The sequence below is a fragment of the Salvelinus fontinalis genome, chromosome 19 (assembly GCF_029448725.1).
Source record: "Salvelinus fontinalis isolate EN_2023a chromosome 19, ASM2944872v1, whole genome shotgun sequence".
NCBI classification, from domain to species: domain Eukaryota; kingdom Metazoa; phylum Chordata; class Actinopteri; order Salmoniformes; family Salmonidae; genus Salvelinus; species Salvelinus fontinalis.
This window is the reverse complement of record NC_074683.1, coordinates 25679753-25705778: the sequence shown is the minus strand read 5'-3', so window position 1 is coordinate 25705778 and position 26026 is coordinate 25679753. Positions and strand designations below refer to the sequence as shown.

Below are 26026 nucleotides of genomic sequence, written 5' to 3'. Positions count from 1 at the left end.
AAGAGTTTTATGCTGCATGACTGCTCTTCCTTACACTAAGCAGTAGATAGAATATTAAACACAGAGGCATGTCACGCCCTGACCTTAGAGAGCCTTTTATTCTCAAATTGGGTTAGGTCGGGGTGTGACTAGGGTGGGTACTCTAGTTTTGTTATTTCTATGTTGGCCTGGTATGATTCCCAATCAGAGGCAGCTGTCTATCGTTGTCTCTGAGGGATCATATTTAGGCAGCTTTTCTCACTGGGGTTTTGTGGGATCTTGTTTGTGTATAGTTGCCTTGAGCACTGCATAGCTTCATGTTCGTTTTGTTCTTTATTGTTTTTTGCCGGTTCACGTGATAAAGATGATGAACCCAAACCACGTTGCATTTTGGTCCGATTCTTACAACAACGGACGTGACAAGGCATCTGTACTTCCATCATCTTAACACATGACCCCATATGGCTCAACAAGCCAGAAGGTATTATATATTTCTAGGTAGAACATTTGTTTCTACTCTACATGGGGGCAGGCAACTCATGATGAGTTCAGATTTATTTTTGGCCCCACCCCCATCAATGTTGCCCATCCCTGAGATAGGTTTTGGCCCCACCCCCATCAATGTTGCCCATCCCTGAGATAGGTGAAAGTTTTAAGTCAAAAGGAGATTTCTGACACGGATTGATCTTAGATAGACATTTCCTGACAGTTTGTGACTCACTTCCTGTTCCTGGCGATCCCATTGGTAGATGTTAAGGATCACTTCCAGATCAAGGAGCTGCTGCTTCATGTGTTGGTCCACCTGTCTCCTCCTGTCCTGCAGTATCTCCATCAGACTTTCCACCCGGCCATAGCTGCTGTCAGCCCATCTCAATGCCTCACTCCTCTGAAGACCATCCTCAGTCTGGAACTCTCTCAGGAAGTCTAGAAGACCACGACTCTTGTTCAGAACCAACATTGACTTCTCCAGAAGGCCTGGGGAAAGAGAGGGGGAGGTGTCGATGACAGAGGAGAGAGAGAGCAAGAAAGCGATAGAGAAAGAGGGAGAGGTTTATTTACTATTACTTGGAGGCCTTACATAGTCAGTGCGAATAGCAGCAAAAATCTGAATTACGTGATACCATTGACAAGTTTCTCATTAGAAAGACTCTCTTGTTTAGAACCAGCATTTACTTCTCCAGTAGACCCGAGGGACAGATATGGGCCAGAATAAGAAAAGATGATTAGAAGTTCAGATACAATGTCTTTGAGCAGGTGCTGGAAATCAAAACAATATAGACCTGATGAAAACCTAAGTAGTCAAAACGTTACCACCAACATACCACATGGGATCATAGATTGTAGTGTGCAGAATCTCTATTTTTATTTGCAAAAGATACGTGCCAAAATACAAATAATGTATGAATTAATCCAGTTGTGGGTCGTGTAAATACAGCCATCCTAGATCAATTTGTATAGTAAGTAAGGTATCTCACACTACAGTGTAATCTCTCATCAAATATTATCATGAGAATGAGAGTACTTGTTGTTTATATTACCGTTACGATGTCATATGACATCATGGTCCCTTTCTCCTTCAGCAGCCTCAACCAGCTAGCTTTTAGTTTATTGTGCTGTTGATATAACATGAAGCCCACTCATTCTCACATCTGACAGATATCTATCTCTTCATTACATCTCAGTGCCTTGGAGACTGAAAGGAAGGGTAAAATCATCTAATTCCAGGAACTTTAAGAGGACAATGATTCACTCAAGGGAGGGCAAGGGTGACCTGAATGACTGCCAGGATCAGACTGAGGTTGTGTATCATCTACCAGACATCTGGAACAGTGACCCAGAAGTCATTACTCTAAGGGGATTTGCCAAAGGTAATAAATATAGAATTTCTCCAAGGGAGGCTGTACTATAGATGTATCAACACAATACCCACCTCTCTTCATAACACTGTGTTTCATGAGCAGTTCTTTCAGACACTCCGCATCTGCCAGCTCCTGCTCTCTGCTCTGGAACTCTTCTGCCTCATCTATTCTGATAGCAAACTGAAGGAGGTGGAGGAAGACAGCATGAATCTATCTGTATAGTTAGACAACAGTGTAATTTATCCTAGTATGTGCTCTGTGTTTGCACATTTATTCATGGAGATCTCCAAAGGCTTCGTACATTCACAATAGATTTAATAAAGAAGTAAAACATTGAAAAAGGAACACTGTTTGGTCAGTGATGAAACATGTAAAAGGACAGACAGTACAAACAGTTCTGCTATTTGTTTAATTCTCAGTCACATCCACAGTGAGGTTATCCAGGGGGAACCATCTGCTTCCTTTATCTTTCACACTTCCGCTCATCATGTTTCATAATCATCACACCAACTCTAATGTGTCTGCTTTATGTGGCAGCACCCAGGGTGGATAGCCGTTAGAGCCTGGTTAAATTACAGCACATAGGCCTACAATATCACAAAACGCTCTTGTTCTGAGGCACTGTCTGTGGACTGATGGCATGGAAACTGCACCATTGTGACACATTGGCAGTAAATTCCCCTGATATCTAATTGCAGTACAAACAGACCCTTCTCAGTTACAATGTTATCTCGTGGAAAAAAACATATATCTTTATTTTCCAGTACGTAGACACAAATGCTAACAAAGCTGATAAAACAATGAGCTGTTTTCTTTTGTCTTTTGAAGCAAACTTCAGAGGAGGAAACAGACGCACTGTAACAACACAGTAATAACAAAACAACAACACTGGATTCTGTGTTGATAGCTATCATGCCATTTTATATTTCCCCCAACAAACAAAATAAAGAAAAACAAACTTTCCATTTCAGATCCACAGAACTGGTTGAAATTCCACTTTGTAACAGGCTTAGTCAATGAAAACCCCTGTGGCATAGCCTACATGTACATGAACTGTAAAACAGCTCTGATCTGTTAGGGTCTATGTCTGGTCTATGTATGCTCCATGTGTGTTCTATGTAGCTATAGTATAGCTATAACAGTCTGTTTATTAGCCTGGCCAATACATCAAGTGCCCCGTCAAAGAACTCGAGGCCAGGTGTAGCAGTGACCAGCACTTCTCTAGCAGTGAGCTCAGGGTCTATGTATGGTCTATGTAGCTAGAACATTTCCTTTCTGTTAGCCTACCTACCTCGAGAGCCCTGTCGAAGAACTCTGAGGCCAGGTGTAGCAGCGACCGGCGCTTCTCTAGCAGTGAGATCAGGGTTCTCCAGGCGTCGCTCAGCGAGACAGCCATGGCCTCATACACCTCCCCTTCATCTTCCTTCTCCTCTGCCGTCCTGTCTGCCTCCTCCAGCAAGGCCCACACGCCTGCCTCATGTTTCTGGAAAGAGAAAAGTCTCTAAAATATACGGTACCTAGTTCATTCAAGTATCTTCTCTGCATTATACAGGCCTCCTTTTTTGGATATACACACATATTTCTGACACAATGGAGGCATTCTGTTTAGAGCACTGCCTTATTTAAAAAATTGCACTACCATATACTTGCATGTAAATCAACATTGTAAATGGACCGGTTTTTTTTGCCGGCTACATTCTTATTAGCACACTGCCTTACAATAGGCTGGCACCAATATGTACATACAGTGAGCTCCAAAAGTATTGGGACAGTGACACATTTTTTGTTGTTTTGGTTCTGTACCCCATCACTTCGGATTTTATGATACAATGATTATGTGCAGACTGTCAGCTTTCATTTAAGGGTATTTTAATCCATATCGGGTGAACCATTTAGAAATTATAGCACTTTTTGTGTATTGTCCCCCCATTTTAGGGGACCAAACGTTTTGAAACAAATTCACTTCTGTACTAAATCAGTAAAAAGTTAAGTATTTGGTCCAATATTCATAGGATGCAATGACTACATCAAGCTTGTGACTCTACAAATTTATTGGATACATTTTCTGTTTATTTTGATTGTGTTTCAGATTATTTTGTGCCCAATAGAAATGAATGGAAATTCATGAATTGTGTCACTTTGGAGTCACTTTTATTGACAAAGCTTCTAAACACTTCTAAATTCATGTGGATGCTACCATGATTACGGATAATTCTGAATGAATCATGAATAATGATGAATGATACATTTACAGAGGCATAAATATCATACTCACAAAAAACATTCTAACCTCCCCTGTTATTGTAATGGTGAGAGGGTTAGCATGTTTTGGGGGTATGATATTTGTGCGTCTGTAACTTTATCACTCATCATTATTCATGATTCATTCAGGACTAGCCGTAATAATAGTAGCATCCACATTAATGTAGAAGTGTTTAGAAACATATTCTATTTTCATTTACAATAAAAGTCTGTCTGCACGTTCACCACATAGTCATTGTATCAATTCAAATCCAAAGCGCTGGAATACAGAGCCAAAACAATTTTAAAAATTGTCACTGTCCCAATGCTTTTGGAGGTCACTGTATATTACACGGTCGTTGAGTACAATACTGACATTCTCTGATGAGGACACGTTGTTTAAAAACATAAAATTACCATATACTTGTAAATCAACATTGTTAATGGAGCAATTCATTGACATTTTGTTCAATTGCACTATTGTAAGATACACATTTGAAATGTTCAAAGCCTTGCTATGTGATTGCTGCTAGTAAGCTGAATTAAAAGCCGTGGATAAACCAAGGACACGGTGCATTTGGATGCAAATCTTTTTTGGATTGTTTTTGTGATAAAATCTCTCTTTAATTAGAGGGGTTGTTCAGGGGTTTAAATCTGTAGTTACTCTGATGTCTTAAGGGAAAATTACATTTTACTCATTTAGCAGACGCTCTTATCCAGAGCTACCTACAGGAGCTTAGGGGTAAGTGCCTTGCTCAAGGGCACATCGACAGATGTGCTACCTAGTTGGCTCAGGGATTCAAACCAGCGACATTCCGGTTGCTGGCCCAATGCTCTTAACCGCTATGCTACCGGAACGTTTACATGAATAATATCAATTGTTCACATGCTTATGCCAATAATATCATACTTGTATAAAATAAGATGTAACATGCTCAGCACTCAGACATAACTAACTCCTGACAGTAGGCGGCAACAGTAATGAATGGCCTGGATCTAAATAGCTATTGTCTATAACAAGGCTGGGGGAAAAAGCTTTGAGTGAAAATAATATAAATCAACTTTGAAACGGCTGCTATGAACATTCCACCTTCCACCGAGGCAGTGAAAGTGACTGAAGTAGTTTCATGTTCCATCTCTGAGACAAGAAAACCATTGATGGTGTCTCAAGCCGGTGTTGTGCCGAAAATCTCCCACCTTCCAGAATCCCCCCCCCCCCCCCCCTCACGTGAACGCGCACAAACTCAATTCTTCATTGCTGCGACTTGCTTGCTAATTGATATTTCTGATCACGTTAGGCTGTATTTAATTAAATTATTTATGTCGGTTTGATGGCATGGGAGGCCCTAGTAATGTCTGCAGTTTTCGGTTTGGCAATTTGTTTCAAGTGTATTAGTCTATAAATAAATCTCTTTGCCAAAATTTGTCATCTCTCCCATGTCTTATTCGACTAGTAGTTGTTCTGAAATGATTATTGCCTACATTTTACTCCCTCCTCTATGTTTAATATAACAAACATACAATAATTATTAATTTCGGTTGCCTATCCTGACATGAAGTTTGTTCTACAGAAAGTATTTGACTCTGATGTGTGCCACAGAAAGCATTTCACTCTAGCCACAACATCGCTATCAGCAAATATGATTGGAGAAATATACTATCCTACTAGCGTACAGTCACTGCTCTGCCTGTCCCGTCCTTTCTACCCGCCTCGCTCTGTTTGCTCTGCCGCCCCCTTCTGTTGAGTTTTTAACTTAAATAATAAGTGACATTATATAACTAATATTATCATTGGGTAGCTCATCCTCATGGCCCACCATGGTCTCATTAGAATATATGTCAAATAGTGACATATCAATAATAGAATAGTGTAGTTATATGTTGACATAATGTAAAAATAGTGACATATCAATAATAGAATTGTCACGTTCGTTTGTAGATGGACCAAGGCGCAGCGAATGTAGAGTTCCACATAATTTATTAAAGAAGTAAACTATAGCAAAGACAAAACAATAAACAAACAAATCGTGACTACAACTCCAAACAATATCCCATAACACACAGGTGGAAAAATGCTACTTAAGTATGATCCCCAATCAGAGACAATGATGGCCAGCTGCCTCTAATTGGGAATCATACCAAAACACCAACATAGAAAAAACAAACTAGAACCCCACATAGAAAATATCAACTAGACTAAATCCCTAAATCCCGCCCTGACCTACTCTACCATAGAAAATAAAGGCTTCCGTGACAAGAATAGTGTAGTTATATGTTGACATAATGTCAAAATTGTGACTAATAGAATAGTGTATTTATACATCACCTGAGCTGTTATATTAGTTATAGGAATGAAGAAGAAATACTACAACGAGAATGAGGCAGAGAATGTACATATTTTCTTATTATTTTTTGGGCTAATCTCTGCAACTCCTCAATGGGCTCAGGAGAGGTGAAGGTTGAATCATGTGTCCTCCAAAACATGGCCGCCTACTTCTTAGTACACTGCTTGCTTAACCCGGATGTCAGCCGCACCAACGTGACAGAGGAAACACCGTTTGACTGACGACCGGAGTCAGCTTGCAGGCGTGCTGCCCTGTCACAGGCACACAATGAGCCAAGAAAACCCTCCCCTACCCCGGACCAATTGTGCACCATCCTACGGGAATCCTGGTCGGTGGGATCGAACCCCAGGCTGTAGTGGCACCTCTGCACTGCGGTGCAGTGCTTTTGACCACTGCACCACCCAGGACCCCCTAGTGGTGACATATATTTCCAATGAGAGGATTACCTTGAGTTTGATCAGGAGCTGCTCGTGTTCATGCAGTAGTTTCTTGGTTTCATCCTGGTTGCTTCCGATCGCCAGCAGGTTGGGATTGGCTTCAGTCAACTGCAGCTGCACCAGTGACTCACACTACAAAACACAGTGTTTGTTTTCTCAATTTTGCTGTCAGTACATATTTAAGCAATACGGCACGTCGGCGGTTTGTGGTATATGGCCAATATACCACAGCTATGAGCTGTTCTTATGCATGAGGAGTGCCTGGATACAGCCCTTAGCCGTGGTACATTGGCCATATACCACGAACCCCCGATGTGCCTTATTGCTATTATAAACTGGTTACCAACGTAATTAGAGCAGTAAAAATAAAATGTTTTGTCATACCGTGGTATACGGACTGATATACCACAGCTATCAGCCAATCAGCATTCAGGGCTTGAATCAACCTGTTTATAATTATTACTAAACTTTAAGAGTAAATGTCTGTATCCATTGGAACAATCTTTGATACTAAGTATCAAAGAGACTCAAAGTTAGACCAGCAGGAAGCCGAGGTCTGTTTGTGTTTCCCTGCCAAGGCCATGTAACATGTTGTTTATGATCTGACTGCGATCAGGGCAGGTTGGTGTAATATTATACCTGTGGACACCCACATGGTCCTTCTGTGAATTTCACAGTGTGTAAACAGAGTATGGAAATGTTGTCCTCAACGTGGGGCTCCTTTTCCAATATATTGTGCTGTCCCGGGAACACAATTAGTGCGCTTACGTCCCAAATGGCACCCTATTCCCTATATAGTGCACTACTTTTCACCAGAGCTCTATGGACCCTGTTCAAAAGTAGTGCACTATATAGAGAATAGGGTGTCATTTGGGACACATACCAAGACAATGTCAAGCCATTAAACTGAGGTATTCCTTTAACGTAATGACTTACTGATACCGCTCTGGGTGACAAACATTAACTTAAAGCCAAGCTTTTCGTGGAAGTGTCACCCTGAGCGTAAAAAGCACCAACAGCTGTTGCTGTAGCCTATATGACAGTATTACTACATAATGCCTGTATATATTTGGAAAGACGGTACAGTAATTGATTTGTCAATGACAACCGTGGTTGTAACAGCTACAAAGTGTTCATACTAGGCAGTGTGAGGATCACCAACAACTGTTAAACTATATTACAAGATGTATACATAGTGTCACACTCATTACAGTAGCCTGTTGTTTCAGATGTAAGGAAACTTTCACTGAGACAATAATTTATATGTCAATGACAATGGTGGTTAGTTATTTGGTTTCAGCCACAGAGTGTGCATGGGCACTGTGACTGTGACGGTGCTGGAGGTGGAGATTAGGCCTATTTCCTACTCTGCATGCTTTGCCCTTTAATCATTGCATGCCTTAGATTGCAGCCGTGGCAGTCACTTTAAAGGGGACTCAGGGAACTCAGGGGAACACCGTTACCATTACCCCCTCACGACCAAAATTGGTCAGCAAAATTGGCGCCAAAGGATACAACAGAGGACAACAAACATATCTCTCTTAAAACAAAACATAGGTTTTTCCTTCTCTAGTAGGAATATTAATTAATACTTGAAAACAATCTCCTTTCTGTGTTTTATCATATCTAATATCTTGTACATTTGAACTTTCCCACGTATTTACCATGTATTTACCATGTATTTGACTGCCATGTGGTAAAAGAATAACTTAGAACAGTAAACTTGAAAAAAAAGACCTACCTAATGTCAGTTGTCTTATTATCACTACTGTGGGAAAGCCCTGCAGGGTCTCCTACATGTTGAGATGTACGGCGTTAGTGTGTGAGGCATTGAGATAAGCCTGCTGGTTTGGCTGGGAGCTAGTCCTATAAGCATAATGGACAAACAGAGAGAGCTATTGACATCCCAGGACACTAGCTTTAACAATGTGGACTATGCAAGCTTGTGACATCATTGACAACATTAAATGCTTTTCTCTGGTTGTGTCTCAAATGGCTATATTCCCTATATACTGTAGGCTAGCGCATTACTTTTGACCAGACCCAGATAAGTAATGCACTATGAAGGGAATAGGGTGCCATTTGGGAAAGATCCTTTAATAGCAGCAGCACTTTGGAAAGAAAGAGATCGATGGATGATCACTGTGAGGTCAGTGTCTATCAGATTCAGACAGATCAATAATCTATTTTGACAGGCACTGATTCATTACCAGTCTTTGTTGTTATATAGACATAACACTATAGTAATATTAGACAACATTTCTGTTAAAAATGCTTGGAAAGATTGATTTTCTCCATCTCCGTGGAGTGAACGGCCATTTCTAACCAAAAAAGAGTTCTGAGACATATATCTAAGCACTTCTGTTCTGTTCACCTGACATATCAACAAACTGAAAAATAATCCAAGGACTGAAATACGCTTAAAAAGACAACTAAAGACAGCCTAAGCAACCCAAAGACACAACTGAAGAACATTTTAGGAGTTTGGTACCTTGAACACAGTAACAATAATCTGAGAATCGCCAGCCTGCACGGCGATAGTGCTGATTGTTGTTGTCGCAGCAGGTTGACCTCCAGTGTCACTTTCGTTGGACATTGTCTCCCCCGTCCAAACTTAACTTCATAAAGTATAAGATGAGCTTTACAGCCCCTACTGTCCACTCTCTTCTCTCTGGATCCTGCAAATCTTAGTCTCTGTCCTGTTCTCTCATTTCAGTCTCTGGGTGCTTCCAAACTCAACAGTCCTTCAATATTTCCTTTGAAGATAGAGTGACCAAGCACAAAACGGCAGTAGAGAGACCCCTCTGTCCCCTCATCCAACAGGCGCAAAAACAATCCAGTTGGAAGGTCTATGTTTCAGCAGCGGTGTTATATCCCCCTTCCAGTCCCTCCAGTCCCACAGCCGAGCCACAGCACAACAGATCAGAGCCACTAGCATCAACGTACTGACTGAAGCTCAACAAGCAGGAGACACAGAGCAGAGTGAAGTTGACAGGGCAGAACACGGCTGGCCAGTGTGTTAAAAATAGAACTATCCACTAGGATTATCACACTGTGCTGTGCTGGAAGCCATTTGACACACCCCTAGTTTGGTGGGTCCGCTCCACTCTGGTCTATCTGCACAACCCTCCCCTCTCCCTGCCTGCCTCTCTCACAGTCCCATTCGGCCACTCTTTATCCTCTCCTGCCTCCCTCATACACAGACTAGAAATGCATGATATATCGGTGAACATATAGGAATCGGATTCCGATATGTTCACCGATATATCGTACATTCCTAGTCTGTGTATGAGGGAGGCATTAGCTAAAAATGCCAACATCGGTATCGACCGATGTCTAGTTTAACGCCGATGTGAAAAACCGATATCAAAGCTGACGTGCATACCTATATAATCTAGGTACATGACTTAATGACAATCTAGAGGAAAAAGAAACGCACACCAATTTAGGCGAGGTGCTGGCTAACGGAGTGGAAAACTTGAAAATAAAGGAGAGCTGCTCAGAGAGCTCAGATGCAAAAATGTAATGTCCAACGCTTCAACAGGCAAGCTGTCTTCATCTGGGTATAATCACAAACACTGCAAGGTGATTAGTTTATATAGTGTCAAAAGACACACACACAGGTGTCTGTAATCATGGCCAAGTATGGCCTAATATCATTGGTTAATTCACAAATATTAAAATGACATACAAAGAACAATATACAAAAAACCAATGGATAGCATACGGTCATAGATTCAATTTAGACTACATAAGACCAAAAAAACAATTACAATGGCAAATTCACAATAATGGCTTCAGATCAAAGTCTACGTTGAGACCGAAGGGAGCAAGGGTCTTTAAGTTAAAGATCCAGGCAGCATCTCGTTTGAACAATAAATGATCAAGGTCACCCCCTCTCCTAGGGAGGGAGACATGTTCGATGCCAATATAACGCAGAGACGAAATCGAGTGGTTTGCTTCCAAAAAGTGGGCCGCAACTGGGTAAGTCGAGTTTTTGTACCTGATGGCGCTACGATGCTCTGAGATACATACTTTTAATTCGTGCTTTGTTTTATCCACATAATTTTTACCACAAGGACAAGTTATAAGATAAATAACTGCCTTAGTGGAGCACGTGATAACACCTTTGATTGGGATCCGTTTCCCTGTTTGGGGGTGTTTGAAGGATCTATATTTATAAGTGCCATTGCATTGAGCACAGTTACACTTGTAATTTCCATCTAGTAATGACGCCACATAATATTTTGCGATACACGTGCAACACAGCATTCCTAACCTAGCCCACGTCTGCTGTGTGGATCGAGCAGTCAACAAGTCGAGCAGTCATTTGAAAGAGCAATAAAATTTCAGCGAGACAGCTCAAAAGGAAAAATCCATTAAAGCCAAGATACTGGAATTCATTGCCCTTGACAATCAACTGTTCTCTGTCGTGTGTGATGTTGGCTTTCGCCGACTGGTCGAGCACCGGTACACACTACCAAGTGCGCTATTTTTCCGATGTTGCCCTACCGGAGTTACACAGTAATAGCATCACAACGTACATACTATGGAACGCCGTTTGGGTCTTTGCGTGTCAAAAAAGATACAGTAGCACTCTGAAAGCTGTACAAAAAGTCTGCAAACAAGCAAACAAGGCCACGAACGATGTGTTTTCAATACCGCGTTGGTAATAATAATTTCTTTGACCGCAACTTCTTGGGTAGCTAGCGTTAGCTTGGTACCTAGCTAGCACCAATACAACCAGCCTGAAAACAATGACCAGTAGAATCTGCAGTCATTTTCATTATTCTTAGCAATGACAACGCTGGGCCAATTGTGCACCGCCCTATGGGACTCCCAATTACGGCCGGATGTGATACAGCCTGGATTTGAACCATGGACTGTAGTGACGCCTCTTGCACTGAGATGCAGTGCCTTAGACCGCTGCGTCCATGTGTGTGTTAACTATTTAACTGTACTAGAATGCTTAAAAGGCTGCTAAAATGTTTAATATCGGTATCGGCTTTATTGGCAAGGAAAATATTGGATATCGGTATCGGCCAAAAATGTCATATCGGTGCATCACTAACACAGAAAACACCACATAGGCACCAGTCTATCCATGGAATATCATATTGGTAGGCCTATCTATCTTCCAATAGAAGGGAAAATACCCTGTGAGTTGTCATAGCTGGATAGATTTTTATCTTGCTTCTCTTGGTCTGTGAATAAGTTTTTCCATTGGTGTCCTCTCTACGTGACTGTGAGTCGCTTTAGATAAAGGCGGCTGCTAAATCGCATTTATTATTATACTATTACAGACAAAAGCCAAGCACACTTCACACTGGTATGCTGCACTAGTGTTTAAGTATATTTTAAGAGAGAGAAAAGGCTACACTCTCACTGGCTGACTGCTTCTATTTAACACTACCTTGCCTGGCTGGCTAGATACCCCCTTTAGGCACAGGCAATACTTATACCAATAAGTAATTAAAAAAGCCAAATTTTGTCACGCCCTGATCTGTTTCACCTGTCTTTGTGCTCGTCTCCACCCCCTCCATGTGTCGCCCATCAGAGAGATTAAAGTAGATGTCACACGTCAAGATTTGATGGATGACCCTATGTGAGCCTATGTGACCGCTATGTGAACCTAAGGGGCTGCCTGTCAGGACATTCTGATGGTTAGGTGGGGGTCTTTGGGTAAGGGTCCAGTTGTCAGGTCAACCGGTAATGATTTATGACCCAAGCCTGATTTATGACCCTATGTAATGATTTATGACCCTATGTCCTGTTGTAGCAGGCATGCCCATATTTGGGCTTCCGGTCAGGACATCCTGGCCGGGGTGGGGGTCTTTGGGGTAAGTGTCAAGTTGTCAATGTCGTAAATCAGAAAAAGATCATGATTTATGACCCTATGTAGTGATTGATGCCCCAATGGTTTGTAGAAGGGGGGCATGCCCATATTTGGGCTTCCGGTCAGGACATCCTGATGGGGGGGGGGGGGGCTTTTTGGGTAAGTAAGTGACCAGGTGTCATGTCAAACTGTTCCTGGATGTCTAGTGTTGGGGGTTGTTAATGAACATTTCAAAGAGGCTGGCTTTGCAGAAGCCTTATAAAGCCCCAAAACAATGCATGTTTAAGATTGTACAAGATAAACCCCCTGAATATTAAACAAAAATGACACATATGTCAATTTATGGTATGTTATGCTCGGCTTGTCATGAACCCAGTGAACAAAGCATTGAGGAAGTTCTGTGTGAAGCTCCAGAATGTTTTAAAGGATTTTTGGGTACGAGTGAGGGCCATATGTCTTACATATTCCAGCCGGAGGATTCTACGGTAAAGATCTTCAACGCCAGTGGCCCCAAACCCGTTTATCAGGCAAAACCTGGGAGTTTTTCTCCTGCTCTGGGCATGAGAGAATGGCTAAACATCAGGCTGGCTCTTTGTAAAATTGAACAGGTCCTGAGTGGCACAGCTGTGCCAGGCTATGCGTTGGAAGAACAGGTCTTCGGACGCAGTGATCTCAAGGCTCTAAGAATTGCTTCAATGGACTATAACCCGGACAACAAAGTGACAATTTTAGCCTGTGAAGTTTATGATGCGGGTAATGCTACAAAGTCTGTCAATTCTCCAGTAGCATCCAGAGCATGCAAAGATGTCAACTTTTTTATTCCTGTGTTTAGTTTTAAATGGGTGGATTATCCAATTTTCATAACACTTATGAATAAGCTGGACATTCTCTTCAAAAATCGCGAACAGTTAAGGCGCTGGCCTCGGCTTTTCTTGAGACATAGCCAGGACCAAAAGGCCCGACGTAGGATGTACCCCTGGAGTGAAAACTTACCAAGTGTTGATGAGCCTGGCAAGAGATCCCGGCATTTTGATGACCAACTGGACACTGACAATGGGGGGTGGTTGCATCAGATCCCTGGATCTGTAAGAAAGGCTTCGTAAAATACCTTAAGAATGTAACGCTATAAAATGTATGTACTAAATATTTTGAATGAAATAAATGGTTTTAAAAGCAGAATCTCACCACGTTATGAACTCTCGCGTTTGTTCACTCTTAGCGCAGTCTATCCCTGAGAAAAAAAACTTGCGCAATGTGCGCGCGTATGGGCGTGCGTATGATGTAGTGCCTGTGTGTGTGTGTGTGTGTTTCAAAAACAGAAAAAGGGGGCGAGGTGTTTGTTAAAAAAAATACCCTTGCATCTGCGCTCAAGGCTCTCTATGCATGGGGGGGTCGTTTGAAACCAAGGTTTACACTATCTGGCAAAACAGAGGCCTAAAAGTCATTCAGCCCAGCGCTGTCGAGACCTCCCCACCCCTAGCATCTAGATGCTAGCCCCCGGAGATTTTAGAATATCAAAAGATACCTAATGTTTAGACACCACCCAATACCCTATGTTTGAACCAAATGGCGGGTGTTTGAACCACATGCCTTAGGCTTCAAAGATAACTTTGATGCGGTTTTAGCGCGAAAAAATACGACACCACGCGAGTCATACGGCTACAAAAGCTAAGCAAAACAGGTCCCCCCTGTTAGCTTCGTTTTCGCGCATTTACCCTACAGCATTCCCCCAGGAATAGTTATCGGACGGACCCCGTTAAAAAAGATCATCTGGTAAAAACCCTCCTCATGGATATTTCTCAAGGTTAGTTCTGGAAATAAATATTTACATATGCTATATATTAGATTTGTTTGTTCTTGGGAATTGTTTGAAAACGTTGTATATTATAGAAATATTAAACAGGCCTTAGGGCCCGGATTCTTAACGTATAAAATGTCAATATTAGCTAAAATGATTAGAGCTTTAATATTATATAATGTTTTTTTTTTAGATTCTCAAACCTTCACTCAGATTCTCCGAGATATAACTGAACTCGAACCGGCCGTAGGGTCTCCGGAACAAATTGCTTACATCCCAACGCCGACCCTGAATTGTAGTAAGTAAGATTCAAGAATTCCGTAAGAATATTTATACCTTAAAAACAAAAAGTGTCGGCATCTTATATTAAAAGTTATTTTATGTGTTTACAGCGGAAATACATCCTAGAACGGGTGCCATAGGGAGTCTACACGGTTTCTGTGAAGGATATGCATACGAGACAATTGTGCCCTACTCCCAGGATGTATTTACACACAAGCCGCAAACAGAGCCTTTAAACGGCCTGTCAACTCCCCTGACCCAGGACCGTTGGACGCCCCCTATTAAACACCAACGGACAATCAGGGCCCAGATCCACAGGTCCGCTTCACCCGAACAATACTACTGGGAGGGTATTCACGAGACAGCGTTACAAGGACAAGGTATGAATCAATTATCATTTATATATATATATTTTATTTTTATGCCTGAATATGTTTAAACATGGACTAATGCTGTTTTTTTTTTTAAATTTCAGGCTCACAAGCTACAGACCAGGCAGATGCTATAATTAGGGTTGCCCAAAGACATGTTCCCGAGTTCTTAGAGCTTCTTCAGAACAGCCCTCTTCAAAAAAGCCGAGGTATTTAATTAATGTATTGTTAATATATAGGCTTATATCTGAAATGTATTTTACATTTTTATCAAACATATTTTAGGGTTAATAACCTATTTTTCTGTATGTATTATTTTTAATGCAGACTCCTCGCCGGCTTATAAAGACCTCCAAGAAGCTACACATCTAGATCCCGAGGAGGCGCCAAAGACCCCAGTCACCAGAACAGCGAAGCCTGATGATTTCAAAGTTTTAAATGACATTTCTGAGGTAGACGATTTGATGTTCTGTGAAGTGGCCAACCTTATTGAAGCGGCCAATTCTGGTGGGGCAAAAGCCTCTTGTGAAATAGACCAAGCCGTGCTTTTCAAGGCTTTTACACAGGGTTTAAAATCACGAAAGGCTTTACTTCAACGTCGTATGGGTATTCTATTCGAACATCAATACAATCAGGATGTGTCATTCTGGCGTAGAGAGCTTCCCCGCATGTTAAACAACAGTAGGGTTAAAACAAGCAAATACCTCCGTTAAAAAACACATATGTAAAAAAACACAAGCACACACATCCTTAAGTAGAGAAATGGCGCCCCCTATAGACCTAAGCGAGACAATTGAAACCCTCTTAGCGGAAATCCCTACAGAGCTCCAAGATATAATTAACCATATGAATGATTCTGGGCTAATTGACATAGGGGCTATAGATGAAAACCTATTATCCCAGATTCCCTCCGAACTCATTGAAATTATTACACGTATGAATGAGTCAGGGTCTGCAGATGAAAACAGGTTATCACAGATACCCGAATCACTCATATCTTTAATTACCCAGATGAACGAGAGCCCAAGGTTTAATTCTGCACCCCCTACACCTCTAAGCCATCCTTTAACACCCTTGTTCGAAGAGGAAACCCAATACGATGTTTTTGAACAGCTGAACAAATGTCTATCAAATCTGGAGCGGGAAGGTCTTGATCACAATGTACAGAACGAAAGCCCTAGGTTTAATTCTGCACCACCTACACCTCTAAGCCAGCCTTTAACACCCATGTCTGAAGAGTCTGAAACCCAATACGATGTTTTTGAACAGTTGGACAATTGTCTAGCAAATCAGGATGGGGATGGTCTTGATCGCAGTGAACATGTTTTGTATCGAAATAAATTCCACAATATTGAGGTTCGACAGTTTTTCAATTTCGCATGGGGGGGTCAGATTCGGGAATATGCTGTGTTTTACGTAATGCTTATGGACACTTTGAATGAACTGGTAGATAGAGTTAGAGCTTATAGCCAACCAAGGGATACCTTACAGTTGGAAATTTTTGGAGACAGTCTGCAGAGCCGTGTGTCGCTTATTTTAAATAGGGGTGAAGCAGATCTTGAACAATTTGTTAACCTGCTAGAACGCCTTGTTCAGTCAAATTTAAACGTGCTAGCAGATAGGACCCTCGAACTTGTAGTACAATTAGTCCGGCCACCACAAGGGGGCGGCGGGCAGAGACGTAAACTCGATAGCCTGATGCAGTCCGAAATCATAAGCAATAAAAAGGCCTACCTCATAATCGTTCACAATCATGGTAATAAGCTATGCTTTGCCATAGGTTTGGCCCACTTACTCAGCCCAGGATGTACAGAGCGCGAAGCGTTACAGAAAGCTCAAGAGCTACAAAAGGCTGTGGGTTTAGGTATACAGGAGGCTGTGGCTTTCTCAGACATAGGCAAATTTGAAAACTTTCTGAATATCAAGATTGTGGTTTTGTACCACAGCAGGGCTAATGACGCTCTCTTGAAGTTCCAAAATATACAAGAGCCACACCCTAAGACTATGTACTTTTATGTGCAAAATGAGCATTACTATGCCGTAACTAACATCACAGCATTTTTAGGCGCCCCATATGTCTGTCCAGCCTGTCATACCGGCTACACCCGCAAGGGGGGGCACTCGTGCCGTTATAACTGTTCAGTATGTCTGGATAAACATTGCCCTATGCAACCGCTAAACTTGACACCCTGTGAGGATTGTCACCGCACATGTCGTTCGGCCTACTGTTACGAAAAACACAAAACTGAAACATGGCACCCCAAGGCCTGTAAATCTGTAAGCATTTGTGACATTAACAAGAAATGTCCAAAATGTCATTGCAATTACAACCTTAAAATAGACAGCCCTAAACCCCATGTTTGTGGAATCATACATTGCCCAATCTGTAAAGGGCCCTTGAAAAGCAGAGACGCAGAAGTTGTTCAAGAAGTAACACATGAGTGTTACATTCAGCCCTTGGCTGAAGATGAACATACAGAGAAATATGTTTTTTATGATTTTGAGACAAATCAGCAATCAGGGGTTCACTTGCCTATTTTTGTATCTACCATGACTTTCACCGGTGAAAAGTGGTCGGCCGAGGGGCCCGATTGCGCCCGACTCTTTCTAAAACATTTTAGAAAGGCCCAGTACAGAAACTTCACGTTTATAGCACACAATGCGCGAGCCTATGACTCCTATCTGCTTCTGAACCCTTTGATACAGCAAGGCGTGGCGCCCAGTGTCATTGCTCAAGGGAGTAAAATCTTATGTTTTGTTGACCACGCCTTCAAACAGAGATACATTGACAGCTTAAGCTTCTTACCCATGAGATTGGCTCAAATGCCAGAGGCCTTGGGTTTTGAAAACTCGGTCAAAGGCTATTTCCCCCACTTCTTCACATCTGAGGAGAATCTACATTATATAGGAGCTTATCCAGCCCCCGAAATGTACGGTTGTGATCAAATGTCTACCAAAGAGCGTGAGAAATTCATGACGTGGTACGAGACAGTAAGACATGGAACTTTTGATTTTCATAAAGAGATGGAATCATACTGTGACAATGACGTGGTTATACTACGTGAAGGATGCCTCAGATTCAGAGAAGAGGTAATCAAAGATGCAGGCATTGACCCCTGGAGCTGTACAACTATTGCATCCGCGTGCATGAAAACCTATCGTACACACTATCTAACTCCAGCATCTATAGCGATCCCATCGCCAGACAACTACCGACGACAATTCAAGGCCTACTCTAGTGGATCCATTCAATGGTTGGAGTACCTAGCCCAGGATAAAAATGTTTTTATCCAACATGCTTTGAATCGGGGGGAGAAGGCTTTTGGGCCTTACCATGTAGATGGATACACACAGATTGACGGTGTTGAGACAGTGTATGAGTACAACGGTTGTTTCTTCCACGGTTGTAAATTATGCTTTGTCCCCCAGGCCATGTGTGTCCTAACCCAAAAGACTTTTGGGGAAATGTACCAAGAGTTTCAAGACAAACTGAATTCTTTAAAGGCTACATACGGGTTAAAAGTTGTGGTTTTGTGGGAACACGAATGGACAGCCCTGAAAAAGGCGGATCCTCATGTTCAGGCCTTCCTTACCCAATATGACCCTCCAGAGCCCCTGGAACCGAGACAGGCCTTGTTTGGAGGCAGGACCAATGCTTTGACATTGCGTTATGTAGCTCAACCCGACGAGACAATAGGCTATGTAGATTTTACATCCCTATATCCTCATGTAATGAGTTCCTCATGCTATCCTATAGGGCATCCTGAAATTTTTCACAGCGACTTTGACGAACCCCAAAATTATTTTGGTTTAATCAAAGCGACTGTCTACCCTCCTAGGGGTCTGTTTATACCTGTGCTGCCTTACAAGGGGTCTAAAGGAAAACTTTTCTTTCCCCTTTGTCGCACATGCTGTGAAAACAACAACCAGGAAAACCCATGTGATCACTCAGATCAAGAAAGAGCCCTGACAGGTGTCTGGGTCACCGCTGAATTCTCTAAGGCTTTGGAGAAGGGGTATCGTGTGGCCAAAATCTTTGAAGTGTGGAACTTTTCCAGGAAATCAGACACACTTTTTAAAGAGTACATCAAGACCTTCTTGAGATGCAAGCAGATGGCTTCAGGCTATCCAGCATCGGTCACAGATCAAGAAAGTAAAGAGAAGTACATTCAAGACTACCATGACAGAGAAGGCATACTTCTTGACCCTGACAGAATACAGGTCAACAAAACCAAAAGAAATGTTTCGAAATTGTACTTGAACTCCCTTTGGGGGAAGTTAGCGCAGAGAAGCCATATGCTAACAACTTCGATCATTAAAGACCCGGAAGAATTTTTGGAATTTGTTTTTTCGGACCAATACGAAATTTCACATTTTTCATTCTTGAGTCAAGACATTGCCTTGGTGCAATGGCGGCGCAACCCAAAGTGGGTTCTACCCCCAGGTAATGTAAATGTGTTTCTTGCAGCATTTACCACAGCCTATGCCCGACTTGAACTGTACACCCTCATGGAACAGCTTCAGCGGCGGGTTCTTTACCACGACACAGACTCTGTGGTCTATGTAAGCAAGCCGGGGGATTGGAACCCCCCACTTAGCAACTATCTTGGGGGTTTAACTAGTGAACTCGCCGAGGGTGACCATATCACAGAATGGTCCTCATGTGGGCCCAAAAGCTATGCTTTTAGGACTAAAGACAATCACGTGGTGTTGAAAGCCAAAGGCGTGACTCAAAACTACGAAAATGCCCCGCGTGTAAACTTGGAATCAATCACGCGTTTGGTCGACGGGTTCGTAAATGACAAGAATAGTGACTTGGAGATTTTGACCTCCTACAACAAAATAGTGAGGGATAAAAAGGGGTTCCATCTAAGAAACGCCCCACTCACTAAAAGATTCAGGGTAGTCTATGACAAGAGACGGCTATTGCCTGACGGTACCACATTGCCCTTTGGCTACTGACTTAGGCTACAAGCCCCAGTGTGTCTTAAAGCTTAAGATATAATGACGGCTGTCGAGGATTTTGACCCCCGTTTAAAACTGCCCTTTTCGGCCTTAATTGCAGGCCCATCAAACAGTGGTAAAACTTTTTTTGTAAAAAGTATTTTAGAGAATTCTGAACATGTGTTATCTGAAAAGCCTGACAATATTGTATGGTGTTATTCCTGTTACCAACCTCTGTATGATGAATTATTGAAGACAATAAAAATCAAGTTTGTTGAAGGAATACCCGATTCTCTGTCTGATGATCAACTTCTCCCCCCACATATACACAATCTGCTTGTTTTGGACGATATGCTATTTGCTGGTAGCGAACATCCAGAAATTGCAAGAGCTTTTACCCAATATACTCATCATAGAAACCTGTCCGTGCTTTACTTGGTCCAGAATGTGTTTCACCAAGGTAAAAATAGCCGTACCATTAGCTTGAATGCCAACTACATGGTATTGTTTAAAAATCCTAGAGACAAACTGCAAATTAGCACTCTAGCTCAGCAGATGTACTCTGGAAGGAAATCATACTTTATGGAGAGCTATGAGGACGCTACCAAAGAGCCATTTTCTTATTTAATCGTGGATTTAAAAGCAAATACTCCAGAACACCTTAGGCTACGTACAGGTCTGTTTCCGTGGGAGCGGCCTGCTGCATACCTTCCTAAAAAGTAAACGCTATGTCTCTGCGTTTAAAAAGAAACCTGCCCCTCTTGACAAGGCTAGTTGGGTCTACAGCTAAAGGACGGAAGGCCATCTTGGGTAGTTGTTCTTCAGATCTCATATTAGCCTTATGTGAGATTGCTTTGAATCTTCTCAAAGGACGCATTCCACTCACCCTGAACCAATTGAAAAAATTAAAGAAACAAAAGACCGCGATCAAACTCTTTGCCAATAAAAGGGCCAGTCTTCAAAAGAAAAGACATAGTATACAACAGTCTGGAGGTTTTCTTATACCTTTACTCAGCATAGCTGTGCCCTTCATCACCAGCCTTATTGCGGCCAGACGTGGGGGTTGAACACGCGGTGTGATGGCCACTAAAATGTACTTGGTGCCACAACAAGAGTTGGATAGACTTAAAAATCAAATGCAGGGTCCTGAAAATATCAGACAAACAGCTGAAAATGATTTGGATACGGCCATGAAGGATGTTTTGAACCGAAAAGGATTGAACCCTTATGATAAGATCCAAAAATACACAAACCTAATGCAAAGATATTTGACTCTGGTAAAGCAAGGGGAGAGAGAGACCAACCATTTAACACTTTCCCTACCGGACCCTTTAACAGATGTCGAACCTAACGATAGCCAGGCCCCGGTAAGGCCTGTACCGGCGATCTTACCTAGTGAAGATCCTATGTCTGGTGAAGCTCAAATGCCTTTTGAAGATAAAGTTATGCATGACCTACTGACCCATGTGCCTTTACGTAACCGGAAGAATGTTAAATACATTATGAACAAGATAAAAGACTCAAAGGGATTAGCTGCTTGGAACGATTCTGGAGAGTTTATACTTCAGGGCGCTGTTGTTAGGGGTTCCCATATGGTGGACTTACTTAAAAGTACCACGGCTGCCCACAAGGTTGCTGATGACCGAAGGCCTCCCGGCTGGCGTCAGTTTCTTAAGGCCCTGGCAATCCTGAACATTCCCCTCTCGGGTGTACCCAACCATAAGCTTCGTCAACAGATTCAAGCTTTAAAACAAAAGCCTTCAACGAGATACAGCACCCCTAAAGATGCCCCAACGACACCGCCCCCCTATGAAAGCGATGATGCTAACTCATTTACTCCCATGAACGTCTCAGGACCTTTTCCTAATCCCGATCTCTCGGCGTGGTTAGACTTTTGAAAATGACTTTTGAATGACTATGATTAAATTCAATAAAATGTTTTATTTGAAAAATAAGCAATTTAACATTTGTGGCATTCTTGAAACATATGACGTGAGCATACGCCTTGATTACTCGTTCTTAAACGACACACATTTGAACACTTTTGATATTTTCTAACAAAACAAGATACAAAGTTATCATTACTTCTTAAATCATCCTTATAAAGAAACATAACATCTTCAAAAGAAACTCCCCGGGCTCTTTGGCACAGGTAAAATACACAGTGGTGACCGCATGTAGTGGAAAGGTTATCTTGCACTTGTTTGATGCTGTAGTAGATCTTTGAACCGTTTAGGGTCAAAAAATCTTTAATAGATTTAGGGAAATGTGAAAAACCGGGGGGAAAGCCATAGGAATCAAAAAAAGTTGAGATTTTTCTTCCACCTTCCTGTTCTAATGTCATAGCTAGCCAATGTTCACCAGGCATGTGTTTAGGATGGGTATTGACAATAAACATTGCAGGCCTCTCAGGCCATATCTCAATAGGTAATTCATCACAAGCCATCACTCCACAAAATTGTTTTCCAATCAAGCGGCTCATGAGCCCTTCCAACTCTTGGGTATTCATGTCTTTGCTCAAAGGTCCTTAATAATAATCCACTAAGACCTGTCTTCGGGCATTCACTTCCAAGATTGAATCAGAGCATGCGTAAACAATCATGCTAACTGTACAGGTTAAAGGTGTACGGAAACGCATTTCCAGCCTGAGGTTACCTTGGGACATCACAGACAGATTTCCTGAGGTGTCATCATCAGGTAATAAATTGAAAGCATACAAAGTGTAACCCTCTGCAAAATCATTTCTGTCAATAGGCAAAGAGAGATCTTTTAGATGCCTCCCTGTGGCCAGGAATAGATTGTAAAATTCTCGCACAGATATGTTGTTGTTAAATTGGGGTTGGAAAGCCTTAGCAGGAACCTGACGTCCGTCCTGACAGAGAGCTACATACTCTGCATTGAAGTGTTGAAAATTAAAGGGTTTTTTATCTAAACTCCCCGTATTAGAGGCGTGATCAACCAGACCTATAACCACATATCTAGGTAAAGGGCCTAGAAATAGGTTTTCTTGACTGCAGATTCTACTGCCCACAGGTATGCTAAAGGTTTTCATGGTAATTCTTTGGAGAGGGTAAAGGGCATTTCCTTTCATCAAAGCATGTGAGTGACCCAGGCGTACTGCCGGAGATACAGACACTTTTTTAATAAAAAGGGTGGCCCCCAACACTTTCAAACTAAAATCCCCGTCTTGGGGAGACATCAGGCAAAACTCATCCTTGGCCCTGGTTAATTTTAATCTTAAATCAACAGAATTTAGGAGCAACCGTTCTTGAAAGAAAATGTCAGAGTGTATAGGGCCTAGCAAATGAAACTCTCGAGATTCGGCGCAGTAGCGAGCGCGTGCCGCTAGGCCTTTGTTCGCCCCCGTGGAAGGGTCTGTCGATTCCATAGAGACTCCTGCAGTATCCTTGCTAAACAACCCGGCGCTAAATTGTGTTTTGAGAGTGTCTTCGGAGTAGTTTAGCAAACACTCCATGATGGCTCTATATGGGTATGTGGCGCTGCTTTGACTGATTAGGCGTTCACCCAAAGTCACATCCACTTGGGAGAAGATGGTGGCCAAGGGGTAATTAATGAGACTCACTTTGGCATCGCCTGCAATATTAGACCCATCTCTTTTGGTCACTTTTAGACGTAAATGCACCAAGGTGTTGTTGAGGTCCAGATAGTTGTCACCGTGGCCTGGTATGAAAAATTCGATAGGCCCGTTATCTGTAATAGCCGAGAGGGGGGCTATCTCCACATAACTGGACCTGTCTATTGAATGCTGCGTTAACGGTGCCGTGAAAAGATCGAGTTCTGTCTTTATAGCTTCAGAGGACATTCGGTGTAAAAGAGCCATGTCACTTATTCTTTTAGAAAATACTTCCTAGTATTCTTTTTGGTCCAGACCTCCTCACTTTACCACGTCTTTGACTTACTGAGGTTCTTTTAACAGTTAACCTCCGCTTTTTAGGTGCAGGCCTGCGTCTTAAACCTGGGGGTCTCTTTTTTGGCCTTCGAGACAATATCATAAGACCCGAGCCTTCTTGATGCTCCACCTCTGGTGACGCTCTGCGGGTCATAGCATTTGCTACAACCTCACTTACTATATTTTTAGCCGCGGATTTTAAGTGTGGTTTGGCTATGCTGAAGCCTCTCTTCATAAACGGTAAAACCATCCTAAAGAGGTTACGAAATATACCCCCTATCCCCGCACCATACATTGTCGGTGCTCCATGATATCCTGGTAGTCCATTACCAACTTGATCCACATAGTATGAAACATAACGGTTGGGGTCGAGCTGAGGGTGCTCCATAACCCTTTTATTTGGTATTATGTTTATAAATATAATACCAAATATTATATATGTAGAGAGGTTTTGGTGGGTCTAAAGTGTAGTTTTACAATCGTTTTACCATAAGTAAATTCAATGTTTTCGTTCTGATCCGTTTTAAGCTCAACCAGAATGTTTTCAATATATTTCTTGCTGACGGGTACGTAGTGCGGCTTGTCATAATTGACAGTGACGATGTCCCCATCCTTTCCGTCTATATGAACTGTTCTCAGGAGGGGCACACATGTGTCTCCGACCCTTTGATAGGTTATGATGTCGGTATACACAAATATGTTGTAAAAGCCTGCATGGATATCCGCAGGGAATGGGAATAATTTATCTTTCACATACGTCCATTTATTGGGACCCATCCCCAACATGTAGGATAAATTACCGCTGGTCTTTATACCCCCGTTAGCAGGCCCTGAGATTTGTATCCTTTTATGGATTGGATTGTAGAATAGGAATATTTCCATCTTGTTTAGGGTTAGGTGTTCATTCAACTCTGAGACGATCCTGTAAACGGTTCTATAGAAACCTTTTTTAAGCTTAATAAGTTTCGCAGGTTCCGATAACTTTTTGCAATAAAAATCACGGTCCTTATCTTTGATATTATACCAACTATGGGGGTATGTAATCTCGCTGAGACCTACTTCCCAAGCCTCGGATAACTCTATAGGCTTTGGAAAATTGGTTGTATAATTCGAACTCTGATTATTACGATATATATGTGCAGACGCATTACTGGGGAGAGTCAGGTAGAAGCCGCTGTGTTCCATGATGCACTCGTGTGTACACGAGAATGAGGAGCTAGTTATCAGGACTGTGGGTTTAAGTTAATCCCCGTTGCCTCCACCACATCATGCTCCAATACCCAACTGTTGAACTTTTGGGGCCAGTTTTTCCAGCGGACCAGCAACCATTTTTTACCCTTTTCTCTCTTCTGATCTAGAATCTCCTCCACGTGAAAGACTTTGTCTTTACCCAACTGGACCTTCTGTAATTCCTTTTCATAAAAAGATCCCTCTATAAGCTCCCCGTCATAATCTTGTAATTTGTAGACAGAGGGTATGCGTGGCAGACATTCTGTAACGGTAAACAACTCAGAGCTAAAGCCTTGTTCGTATTTTTTGTCGAAAACACCCCTCAATTTAGATATACGCACCAAGTCACCCACGTTGAATTTAAAGTTAATTTTTTTCTTACGGCGAACGGGGAACAAACCATACAGATTTTTAAAGACTTGAAAAGAGTTTTCAGAAGACACCTCCGACGGCTTCATCCTTATACTCTTATAATAATTGTTATTGTAACCCGTTACTAAATCCTGAACTATATCAAGATATCGGTGTGTGTTGTGAGCTGTAAAATATCTCCACATTCGCTCCTTCAAAGTCCTATTAAAGCGTTCCACAACCGAAGCTTTCAAATCAGAGCCTGTAGCAAAATGTATTATTTTATACTTATTCATCAGCTTCTGAAATGTTTTATTGAAGAATTCTTTTCCGCCATCAGTCTGCACTTTATTGGGTGCTCCTCCTGCCTTCAAGATCGAGTCAAAGGCCCGGGTTACCTCGGCCCCGCTCTTATTTTTTAAAACCCTTACAAAGGCTACTTT

General features: G+C 42.1%; 2 protein-coding genes across 3 annotated transcripts in view; one reads left to right on the top strand and one right to left on the bottom strand.

Moving 5' to 3' along the window:
• Positions 1 to 10047, bottom strand: part of LOC129816553 (coiled-coil domain-containing protein 141-like) — a 43642-nt gene extending 33595 nt beyond the window's left edge. Inside the window, exons 1-5 of one of the 2 annotated variants that reach the window (XM_055871141.1) lie at positions 9353 to 10047; positions 6871 to 6993; positions 3130 to 3321; positions 1910 to 2018; positions 701 to 954 (exon numbers count right to left, since the gene is read on the bottom strand). In XM_055871141.1, coding sequence (XP_055727116.1) covers positions 701 to 954; positions 1910 to 2018; positions 3130 to 3321; positions 6871 to 6993; positions 9353 to 9457 — 783 coding nt within the window. In that variant the 5' untranslated portion in view covers positions 9458 to 10047. The remainder of the gene's footprint in view (positions 1 to 700; positions 955 to 1909; positions 2019 to 3129; positions 3322 to 6870; positions 6994 to 9352) is intronic. The other variant, XM_055871140.1, reaches the window with a different exon arrangement.
• A 4122-nt stretch (positions 10048 to 14169) lies between these two features.
• Positions 14170 to 18383, top strand: LOC129816552 (uncharacterized). Its single transcript, XM_055871139.1, has 5 exons — positions 14170 to 14501; positions 14689 to 14793; positions 14888 to 15157; positions 15253 to 15357; positions 15476 to 18383. Exons 1-5 carry the CDS (start codon positions 14486 to 14488, stop codon positions 15859 to 15861), a joined length of 882 nt encoding a protein of 293 aa, XP_055727114.1. The 5' UTR covers positions 14170 to 14485; the 3' UTR covers positions 15862 to 18383.
• Positions 18384 to 26026: the final 7643 nt, after the last annotated feature.